The sequence below is a fragment of the Leguminivora glycinivorella genome, chromosome 20 (assembly GCF_023078275.1).
Source record: "Leguminivora glycinivorella isolate SPB_JAAS2020 chromosome 20, LegGlyc_1.1, whole genome shotgun sequence".
NCBI classification, from domain to species: domain Eukaryota; kingdom Metazoa; phylum Arthropoda; class Insecta; order Lepidoptera; family Tortricidae; genus Leguminivora; species Leguminivora glycinivorella.
The window spans coordinates 6,263,823-6,276,446 of NC_062990.1; the positions used below are offsets into that span (position 1 = coordinate 6,263,823).

General features: G+C 36.1%; 1 protein-coding gene across 4 annotated transcripts in view; it reads left to right on the forward strand.

Moving 5' to 3' along the window:
* Nucleotides 1-6,062: 6,062 nt before the first annotated feature.
* Nucleotides 6,063-12,624, forward strand: part of LOC125237112 (F-box only protein 28) — a 67,191-nt gene continuing 60,629 nt past the window's right edge. For all 4 annotated transcript variants that reach the window (XM_048144078.1, XM_048144076.1, XM_048144081.1 and 1 more), the window contains exons 1-2: nt 6,063-6,471; nt 7,100-7,227. In XM_048144078.1, coding sequence (XP_048000035.1) covers nt 6,388-6,471; nt 7,100-7,227 — 212 coding nt within the window. In that variant the 5' untranslated portion in view covers nt 6,063-6,387. The remainder of the gene's footprint in view (nt 6,472-7,099; nt 7,228-12,624) is intronic.

Consider the following 12,624-nt stretch of genomic DNA (forward strand, 5'->3'; position numbering starts at 1 on the left):
ATATAAATTCAGAAATAAACCTTTTTTTAACTCCAGTGAAGTAATATTTAAACAAATGTTTGTTTAAAATTGTTTATTTAAAAAAAGAACATAATTTGCATTATACTGAATTTAAATATTTATTTCAGCTTTTATCAAGAAATCTGCTGTGATATTTGAGCCCTTATTTATGACAGAATTAAAAATTATTAAATATATAAATTAATCTTATCAATGACATTTGTCTATATTTAGTCCCTTTCCATCCATTTTATCTTTCCAAATTACTTGCCATATAATATACAACTTATTTAAAAATTACTTGCTCAAAATACTCTAACACGATATTTTATATTAGCGAAATTCTCATACTTAACACACAAAAACTTACACCAACTATAAGATCGCACGAGTTGGATAATGTAAACATATTTAAATTTATAATTTAATATTTTGCACAATTACGCGAATTATTATAGAAAATTAAGTAAAATTAAATATTTATAAAAAAATATGCGATCATGTCGATATGTAAATAGTAAGTACAATTGTTTTTTGATTATTCAATTAAATTTATATTGTTTTAATGTAATTTTAAGTGCATAATAATAACATAGAATTGCACTTGAGGCGCGATATGTAAATTGTATAGAAATAAATAATGTTTTTGACTGAAATGCATTCATTTAATTTTATACTTCAATAATGACTAAGTACCTTAAGTGAAAGGTTTGGCTGGATTTTTAACGCTGTGTCTATAGCCGGCCAATCAGAGGGGCCGAAATTACTTTCGCGCCTACGTTTTATATTGTTGTGGCTTTATTCTACTTAGTACCTACTATACTGACATAGGTACTTGCCGAACAATATAATTTATATATTATTCTTTTTTGACTTCCCGCGCTTTCTGCACCATAGATTTTGATCTGCACAGGTTTTGGTGGGTTTTTGACTTTTTTGTCGTTATTTTGACAGCATTGACGCCACCGTTTCAAAATTATTCTGACAGTTGTTAAGCGCCCTCCAGATTATGCGCGTTAATCGCGGCGCGATTTCGAAATGAATAGCACAGTGACGCATGCAGGGCAGGATTAACTGCTAGTTCAGACACAGTGGAAACCGCGCGGATCATTATTTCAATAGCATAGTACTGGAACGTTCACACTACAACAACCGCGCGGTGTAGTGTGAACGGTCTAGTACCTACTATGCTATTGAAATAAGATCCACGCGGTTTCCGCTGTGTCTGAACTAGCACTAACGGCTCAGCCACGACATTGGTCTAAGCGCGACAGCGGTGAGCGGCAGCCATACATTGGAGCGAGACACAGCGATGGGACTTTTCATTCGCATGTATGGCTGCCGCTCACCGCTGTCGCGCTTAGACCATTGTTGTGGCTAGGCGTGGTAAGGCCAAAATCGTCGTTGCGTGGGCGCACACATAGCGCACAAGTGGCAAGAGGAGCCAGGTTGTAATTTTGTTCAGCTATTTAAAATCTAGATTTGTGATTCAGATTAGGTATCTGAAAAGTTGCACCACAATGCCACCATGTACAACCTTCATAAGGTGGAAGCTGTTGCTAGGACGCCGTGAAAGATGATTCTAGCTCAACGAATCATACTGTTGCAACTGTTGCAAGGCCGAACGATAAAGACAAAGTTGTACCTACATCACTATAAAAATGTTCAGTGGTTATCCGACAATCCAAAGCGGAGTTCCTCTTGAAGCCAAAGGCGCAAAACGACTTAGAGAGGCGCAATTTTGTACGGGCATAAGCGTGATAGTGGCAAACCACCGATGCCCATTAAGGCATCCCGACGCTGACGACAGATTTACTGTGGCCTAATTTAACTTTAGTGTTATAAAAATAAAACTGGTGATGAAATAAAAGGTTTATAAGTCTATAAGGGAACCTGTGAAGTATGTAAAATATTTGCAAAAGCTGCATAATATGCTGTCATAATATGCAAAAGGCCGAGCAACATGAGAGCATAAAATTAACCTATTTAATTCCAAACTTTGTTTTTCTGCAGTTTTGATATCAAAGTCGAACTTCTCGACTTTTCAATGTCTGTCCAAGTTGGCCATTGCTGCAGTTTGCTTTTCTATCCTGTGTGTTGCCTTGGGCCCTGAGCTCAAATTCGAAGCCTCGGCTTATACACGGTGTTTCCGGTATCACTCAAAAGCTCAGACACCCCAACTGATTTTTATTTTTTTAAACGTATCTAGAATGTTCATTTTTTAATCTGATGATTATTATTTTTTTAAATTGAGTTTTAAATTTTCTGTGCAGCTCTACTCGGCTTTTAACTCTACACTCAATAAAATCATTGCTAGCTACCATCATAAACCTTCAAACTGTTTAATTGTGTACGTTACTACAACGACATAAGGTTTACCAATAGACAGCTATGTCAATGTAAAGCACTTTAACCTGTGTCACAGTAAACTTCAAATTGGACAGGTGACTCAGTAAGCAAATTTAAACCTAAAATTCAAAATGACAAGGTTGTAATTAGGTACGAGTTCAATTTGTTATGACTTATGATAAACTTTAAAATTAAACTGACGCACAACGTCTATCTCGTAGCGGAAAAAATAATCGTCCAAGTAACCAGCCAGTATTAATACCCTTAAATACTGAAAAAGGTATACAACCTCTAACAATATGATATGCACAATGTTGTATTACAAATTTGTAGAATGGGCACGTAAACAATAACTAATAATACAAATTAAAACAAAAAATATTACCCCCATCAAGATATAGCTCAATCGATTCTACTCTCGATTCTGAACAAACAGTTTTCAGGTTTTTAGTGTTAAGTGAAACACGGTGTATAGAATACACCTCCACCCCCATCAATAGTAGCAAAAATTTTCTATCTCGTATTATGCAATTTTAGTGCTCCCGACTAACTCAGCTTTCAGACAAAAAAAACGAAATCAAAATCGGTTTATCCGTTCGAAAGCTACGATGCCATAGACAGACACACACAGACAGACAGACAGACAAACAGACAGACTGACATACACACAGACAGACACGTCAAACTTATAACACCCCGTCGTTTTTGCGTCGGGGGTTAAAAATAGACGGATATATGCTAGTTATTTTTCTTTTTCGTAGGTGGTCTAATAGTTTTGTGAGGTTTCGTGAGTTATACTTCCGTGAATCAGAATAATAGCGGCCTTCTTGCCAATCCATACTTCCATACTAATATTATAAATGGGAAAGTGAGTGTGTCTGTTTGTTTGTCCGTCTTTCACGGCAAAACGGAGCGACGAATTGACGTGATTTTTTAAGTGGAGATAGTTGAAGGGATGAGGAGTGATAATCTTCTGGTGAAGTATTTGACAATATGAAGAATAGCCGCAAAACCTTCAAAAACAAGCTCAAATGGTGTCAAAATAATGTAGATAAGATCAAGATGGACATACTAGCTTCGTGCAAACAAGAAAAGAACTTTGTAAAGTTCTGGAGTAACATCAAGGAACTTACTCCTTAACAAAGTCTTCCTGTTAGTGTGGACGGTCTGCGGGAACCCAAGCTCATAGCAGACATGTTTGCTGGCAGGTTCAAGGTTGACCCGCTGCCTACGGCGGCACAAGCGGATACAGTGATATCGGGAATGAAGGACTCAGTTCGGTTTACCCCCAAGATGTCAAAAAAGCAGTTGCACAAATGACAAGGGGTAAATCGCCTGGGCACGATGGACTTAGTTTGGAACATGTGCACATGTGCAGTATGCTAGCGATATCATTTATGGCAAATTATGCGCGTTATACTGCATGTGCGTCAAATATTCTTACCTACCACTAGAGATGATGCGGACCGTCGTGGTTCCAGTTGTTAAAAACAAAACGGGTGACCTGGGATCAGCCAGCAATTACAGGCCTATTTCTTTGGGCACAATTCTGGGGAAAAATCTGGAGAGACTTATACAGCCTGCACTGGTGAGTCATTTAGATATCCATGACGCTCAGTTCGGTTTCCGTGCCGGGCTCTCAACAGATACGGCGATTTTAAGCCTAAAACACAGTGTAAATTACTACGTGGACCGGGAAACATCTGTTTATGCATGTTTCCTGGACCTAAGTAAAGCATTTGATCTGGTAAATTATGATATTCTCTGGAACAAATTGCTCGACACAAAGGTAGAAAGGTACCTAAACCTATCGTCGGGCTGTTGAGATACTGGTACGGGAATCAAACTAACTGCGTTAGGTGGGGCGACGCGACATCTAGTGATTATAGGCTAGACTGCGGTGTACGTCAGGGTGGTTTAACCTCTCCGGACCTCTTTAACCTCTATGTGAATGATCTGATAGGCGAACTGAGCAGCGCCAGAATCGGTTGTCATATAAGAGATGTTTGTTTAAACAATCTCAGCTATGCGGATGATATGGTGTTGCTCAGTCCGTCTATCAGTGGTCTTCAGGTGCTACTCTCGGTCTGTGAACGGTATGCAGCTGCTCATGGTCTAAAATATAACGTTCAGAAGACCGAGATGATGGTATTTAGGGCTGGTAGGGGTCCGGACAGGATACCTAAATTAGTTCTGAATGGCTCACCGGTGAGGGTGGTTAATAAATTTAAATACCTCGGACACATTTTGTGCAGTGACTTAAGAGATTACCTTGACATGGAAAGGGAAAGACGAGCTCTGTCTATCAAGTGTATGCTCGCGCGCAAGTTTGCAAGGTGTACAGATGGTGTCAAGGTGTCTCTGTTTCGAGCATTTTGCCAGTGTCTGTATACCTGCCAACTTTGGGTTAACTACAGTATTAGAAAAGCATTTTCAACTTTGCGAATACAATACAATGACGCTTTTCGCATTCTACTGAGGTTACCCAGGTTTTGCAGCGCATCGGGCATGTTCGCGGATGCAGGGGTGCCTGACTTCTTTGCCATCATCAGAAGTCGGGTAGCAGGTTTCTGGGAGAGGTTGAGAAGTTCAGGCAATCTTATACTTAGCACTATCTCCGAGAACCTGTGTAACCCCATTTTTCGACATTGGTCATCCGTTCACCAAAGCGAGAATAAAAAGTAAAAAAAAAGACTGGTCTGTCGACTGAAGCAACTCGTAGTGTAAGTTTTATATAGACCGTCAACCAAATCTTGTCACTAGAAAAAGGCGGCAAATTTGAAAAATCGCGGGCTAGCAACACTAGTTTTGAAAATCGGTGGAAGTTCGCGTGTCATTTGTCTCTTATCTGTGGAAATCTCCGTCCTACCAAAAAGAGAAATAACTAGCACATATCCGTCCCTTTTTAATACATTATCTAATTCGTAAGGAAGGAGCGAGCCCCTTGGAAAAAAAAATCTGTGGCTGTTCGACGTACATTGCTGGTTTTTGTACGTTTCATAGGGATACCATACTTTAGTTTGATGTACATTGCTACTGCCAAAATTTGGTTGACAGGCTATATGTATTGTTTTTTTGTATATTTTATATGGACCTATTGTGTCTGAAATAAAGTGATTTTATTTTTATTTTATTTATAGAGTCTACCTTTTGTCTCTTTCTAACTCGAGCGACTCGCGGGCAAAAGCTAGTAGTCGTATATATTTCTGGTCAGGCTTTACATAGACGGTGGCGCCCCTATTGTTTTCTGCTATTTTTTGCCAGGCTGCAGTCAAATCTTTCTTTTCAATAGTTATAGACGCCGTTGGATGTATTTCTGGTCAGGAAATTTTATAAAGTACGTCAGTGCCACCTGGCAGGCAATTATGGTCGCGCCATAAATGATAAAACATCAGGCCGTCCCTATCGCACTATTATAAGTGCGATATCGGACGGCCCGATGTTTTATCATTTATCGCGCGACCATGATTGTCCTGCTGGTTTCATCAATTTTAATAGATTGTCATGAAATTACCCCGTCGAAATCAGTTTGAAACAAGCAAAAGGGCCAATTAGATCCCCTCTTACATTAGCTCGGCCGTTGAATTAACCCTTTAGGGCGATGACATACCACTGACTGACAGACGCATTTTAGGATTACACATGGCAACAATAATTGGTATTACGTCAAACTTCGAATCAAAATAGAACTAGAACCACACGGAATTTCGGAACGTACCCGTATTAATTTGTCAAAGTGCTTCGCGTGATAATTTTCTAACAAAAGAAAAGGGTATTTTTGAAAACAATGAAGGCAATACAAGATTAAGGTTAATTTGAAACGTTAAAACAGTTTGGTGATTATTGCGGATGCACCAACCCAACGCTAGAAATAGCTGAGGGAACAAAGCCACTGCCAATGTTATCAAACAAATCTTCTAGACCAGGATAGAAGTTTTGAACTATTTAGTGATTTCGCAATGTTTTTGCCGCTGATGCACTAAAATTAAGTTGCGGGCGTGTAGTTTTTAGTGTTCGTCCGTTGCAAACTGAGTAAATATGGAATTACTCGATCTGCCCGTTGTTATGATTGAGAATATTCTCTCGTATTTAACATATGACGAAATCGCAAAGAATAGAGTGGTAAGTACCTAGTGTTTATTTAAAGAATAGGTAGTTTAGTGCTTTATTTGCTATAACTTAAGAATATAGATTGGTATACGGATTTTCCCGTTATATAAGCTGTTTTTTGGAGCAAATACTCTTTATGATTCATCCATTTGCTTTCATTACCACTTTTCAAAACAAGTTACATGGTTTGCTCCGAAACGATTAAATCAACAAAAACTACCAGGCAAACTTGATTTGAACAGTAAAAGCTAGAACAACATATTATTAAGCTAGACTTTATTATGATTAAGTTATAAAAAAAAAACCAATTACATTTAGTTGGTTCTTGCAAATAAAACCAATGCCTACCAATGGCTTAAAAATCTGACAATCTGATATTATTGACAATGAAAGAACAATAAGTATATACATAATTTTTGCTACAGGTAGAGACCTAATTTTTAGCTATCTAATTTTATATTAAATAAAATAAGGAAAAAAATAATATTCTTTTTATTTTATTTTATGACTGTAGTGCAAATTATTACTGCAATTTACACTTTTCCAATCTGTTTCCTTACTTTCATTACTTTCATTACATGTATAACTATCATGCTGACGTTAAACATCATTTGTTATAAATGTTTTCTGATGTTTTTAGGTATGTAAGGCGTTCAATGAGCTGTCTATGCGGATGCTGAACCGAGGGTTTCTAATGATAGAAAGACGCCATGCCCTCGCACTTAAGACAGTCAAAGCTCAGCTGCCCAGAAGGGAGTCGGAGCGCAGGTAACTATTGTTGATTTTTTTTCATGACTATAAAGCCTAGAATAGTACTTAGTTTGGTATTTAATACTCATTAACCCATAATTCGAGGTGGTCTCCAGTGTTGTGAGTTTGGCAAAAACAGTGCTTTTTTCTATTATGCTTTTACTTTTCATACTACAATCACCATCAAATATATCAGAGCTGCCAAAGCTCTCAGAAATAACAGAACATGCTTCTATTGTCATGATGTGTGTGTTTTGAGTGGAATTCCTTGCGGGCAGCTATATTTCTGAGCTCATATAACCTGACAAATCGTTTGGGCAAGCTCACTCCATCATAGGCCATGTCTTCACCTTAGGCTAGTCTGTGGCCAAGAGTAAGCCCATTTATAAAAAAACCGAATGTTTGTTGCAGCTTTGGCCATGTAACATGAAGATGTTTGTGCTTCAAATAGTGTTTTCCCCTCACTTGTTCGGAAACACGTGTTTTGTCCTTTAATACCAGCGGGTAAAAACGCATTTTATCCACTAGTGGGTAAAGTAATTTGACCTTGAATAAAGTCAAATTAACTGCTTTATAAAACCGCCTTCAAAAAAAGCGTGTTACAAAACACGGAGAAACTAAAAAGCCAAAAATAATAAACCTTCGAATTCAGATTTCTTATCGGATTGCAATAATCTAAATATCCAAATTATAAACAAATCAATTATTTTTGTAGTCGGTACCAGACCTGTTCGTCGCCTTGCTATTTCCTGTTTGCCCCACCCAACCATACGCAGGCTGGCCCCGACTCCAAAAATAATTGATTTGTTTATAATTAGGATATTTAGATTATTGCAATCCGATAAGAAATCTGAATTCGAAGGTTTATTATTTTTGGCTTTTTAGTTTCTCCGTGTTTTGTAACACGCTTTTTTTGAAGGCGGTTTTATTTTTTGTTAAAAAGTTAATTTATTTGTTGATTTTTAGTGGTTCCTACACGGAAAGAATTTTTTAGTTGGTTTTACCATATTTTAACAAAATTTATGGGTTAATATAGCACCTACCCTTGAGTTTTGTTGAGCTAACAAAAACTGTATTGTTGATCGGTTACGGTAATTTTAACTTATTTCATTTTTGTTGATTCAACATTTCAATATAATGTAATATTAACCCTCGAACATGGGGTTAATATAGCACCAACCCATAGATTTTTAGTTGTTTTTACAATTACCACAAAGGTTAATGTAACCGTTTAGCAAATTGTAAATTATTTATTTACCTTCCGATTTTGGTCAGTTTTACTAGTATGCACTTGGTGCATAATTGTAAAATTAACTATTTAACAAGGTTAGGTTTAACGTACTAGAACTGTTAAGAAAACAGGTATGTTTGTGTTAAATCTACTTACTTTTAATGGTTATTGTTACAAGTATGCACTTGGTGCAAACCTGTCAAAACAACAAAACATATCAGTAAAATTAACTATCTAACAGCGTTTAATTTTACATACTCGAAATGTTAAGGATACGAGTTTGTCTGTGTTAAATCTACGTGATTTTAATGATAGTATCAACCTAGATAAATTTATATTTTCAACAAAACAGTTTTGTTGTGTCAATGGATGTGCTAGTGTATTTTCAACAAAATCGGTGTGTTAATTCAATCAAATTTATTGATCAAATTAACCTAAAAAAAGGGTAGGTTGAACAGACTTGCAATGTTGAACCAACTTTTGCTGTAGTAGTTAGGATCACCGTTTATGATTTGTTAAATTAACCTCGACTATATGTTAAAATTAACAGTGTAGTTTTGTTGAGGCAACAGTTGTTTTAATGTTATATTAACCTAGAATCAATAGTCCTTTCAACAAATCATTTTAGTTCTGTCAACATTCTCTAATTGTAGTATCAACCTAGATAAATAAGTATTTTCAACAGAACTGTTTTGTTGTGTCAATGGATGTGAGAGTGTATTTTCAACAATATTAACGTGTTAATTCAATCAAATTTATTGATCAAATTAACCTACTTGGTCCCTAAAAAAGGGTTAGTTGAACAGACTTGCAATGTTGAACCAACTTTTTCTGTAGTAGTTAGGATAACCGTTTATGATTTGTTAAATTAACCTCGATTAAATAATAAAATTAACAGTGTAGTTTTGTTGAGGCAACAATTATCTTAATGTTATATTAACCTAGAATCAATAGTATTTTCAACAAATCAGTTTAGTTGTGTCAACATACTCTAATTTTGTTGGGAATACTCAAAATATTTTTAAAATCAACCTAGATAAAATAGTATTTTCAACAGAACAGTTTTGTTGTGTCAATAAATGCGTTTGTGTTGCATCTACCAGATAAAATACTATTGAATCAACCATTCGAGTAAAAGTTTCATTAACATGAGCTACAATGCTAAATCAACCTATATTTGTTAAGACCACAACTTGATTATATAAGAAGTTGATTCAGCATTGTATCTCCTGTTGAGCAAACCTTTATTTCGAGAGGTTCATTCAATAAAGCATTCGACCCTTTCTGACAAATATGCTAGTGCGAGAGGGACTAATGCTTTACGTAGGACATAAAACAGGAACAGGTATATATGCGACACAAACACGATTTCGACACACCAAAACCGTTTTGTTGCAAATACTATTTATGTGTACTTGATACTAAGACATACATTTTGAGTGTTCGCAACAAAATTAGTAGAAGAAACACACAAGAAAACTGCTTTGTTAAAGATACTATTGATTTTAACTTAATACAACACCAAGACACCAGCAATATAATTACATAAGTCAATATAAGTTTCTTGAAAATGTTGAATAATTTACACATTAGTCATATAACACAGAAATTATAGCCTAATAAGTTGGTTCGACATAGTAAGTACTTATTTTAAAAATAAAATTAAAAAACGATTCATTCGATAAAAAGTTTTATTATGAACCAATGGAACCTACAGATACAAAACAATTAAATGAAACGCGTTCGCGTAAATACCATTCATTATTAGTGCCTTGCGCACATGGTCAAAATATTCAAACTTATCATAATTATGTATGTATAAGCAAACAAGAAAGGCAATACAAAAAAAAACAATTTCGTGAAACTAAACTTATGCTTGAGAATTATTCATAATAAAATAAGGATAGATCGTCTATTACTGGCTACTTTTCAATTAAATACTGGTATAAAGTTATACAAAAAATGTATACTGTGCAAGAACTTGTAACAAACATAAGAGAGAGAGTATATTGTTCAGATCTAGGTTGAAACAGCTTTGCAACTGAATAAACGTACAAATAAATAGTTTATGTCTCAATTCTGATGTGTTTTGGTAGGCGGAATGCATTTTAGTTCAAAGTGGCTAATTATTAAAGAGCGACCAGTTATTGAACAGTAACAAGTAATTGACGATTTACCCTAATACTTTAATAGCATCAAAAAACAAAATACAAACGACACATTAGTCAAAATCATAGGAATAGAAAGATGTCGGAATGTCGAAAAACAAATTGAAATATTTTATGATAGGAAAACGTACGGTTCATAGGAAAATCATGTACGGTAGTAGAATGTTGATGGAATAAGCATACAAACATATTATGGATAATTTTGGGCTACGATTGTAAATTTAATTAAATAACACAATCCAACAATCCTGTACAGTCGCGTGTTTTAATTTGTGACACATTTCGCAAACTTTTCATTTGCATTTCAATACACAGGACTTCCACAGCCTTAAAGTGTGTCACGTCAAATTAAAGCACGCGATCGTACAAAATGCGACTCCAACTAGTGGACAAATCAATTTTTTTGTTTTTCAGTAGGTTACTACCACTAACACTACTATAATTATCTAAATTATAAACTGAAATAATGCTATATAGTTAAGAAAAAGTCGGAGGTCATGGTCGCTTTTTCGGCATTATTCCCACCTATTACCACCAAGTTGTTACCACTGGTAGCACCTGGGCAACAGCTTTTAAACTAATTAGGGTCCCCCCACGTCTAGCGTCTCGCAAGCGTCGCGTCGGGCCGCACTAAGTCCGATTCGAACCCCTGAAAGTATGGTGACCGTTCACGGTTCGGTTTAGCCGTAGGACTATTTCTATAGTAATTTACGCACAGATCCGAAAGAAATCGGATCACGAAGATCGGACGTAGTGCGAAACCGTTCGTTCAGGCGTTAGTTTTCGGACACCGTGTATTATTCGTTAATAATATAATTTACAGTATTTGCTCAGTCCTATATGGCTGGCTCATAAAAAAATATATAATAATATAAAATAAACTACAATGCTCAATACTCTAAGAGGTAGCCAACTCCCTACAAGCAATTCTGCCATAAAAAATTTACTACACAAAACTAACGTCCTAATAAAATACGCGGTAACTATGTATCAAGCTCATATAATATATATAGTTATGGCATTCATACAATGTATAGGACGTCAGAAAAGTGCCCTATTGCTTTATATAGGAAGTGGCGCCTAATATGTGCACAAATTTATAATAAACAGAAATGCGATCGTTTGAAAGCTTTAAAGGAGTATTATTTTTAAACAGTATAGGTACATTCAATTAATACCCATTATTCAAGCAGACCGCCAGTTTCGGGTCCATTCCCGGCTGTCCGCACCTCATCACGCACCCCGCGCAATGGGTGGGATTTTTCGATTCGATCAGTGTAGTGAGCGGAGAGATGACATGGGAAAACATTTCCCATTTGGTACACCTTAGAGGTGCGGACAACTGAGAATAACGGACACCATGCAACATTTGTTAATAATATAATTTACAGTATTTGCTCAGTCCTAAGTGACTGGCTCTTAAAAAAATATATAATAATATAAAATACACTACAATGCTCAATACTCTAAGAGGTAGCCAACTCCCTACAAGCAATTCTGCCATAAAAAATTTACTACACAAAACTGACGTCCTAATAAAATACGCGGTAACTATGTATCAAGTTCATATAATATATAGTTATGGCATTCATAGAATGTATTAGGACGTCAGAAAAGTGCCCTATTGCTTTATATAGGAAGTGGCGCCTATGTACCAAAATTTATAATAAACAGAAAAGCTTTAAAGGAGTATTATTTTTAAACAGTAGGTACATTAAATGAATATCCATTATTCAAGCAGACCGCCAGTTTCAGGTCCATTCCCGGCTGTCCACACCCCGCGCAATGGGTGAGATTTTTTATCAGAAGTCAGCAGAGAGAAGAGATGGGAAAACATTTCCCACTAGGTACACCTTAGCGCGGGGTGTGGACAACTGAGAATAAGCCGAGTTTTGAGAAAGGATCATAAACTGAGTGATGCCACCTTAATAGGAGAGTATATAGGTAATTATCGATAACAGGATTATCAATGTTTTTATTTTATCAAGCTATTTACTTCTCTACATCTAATGATCA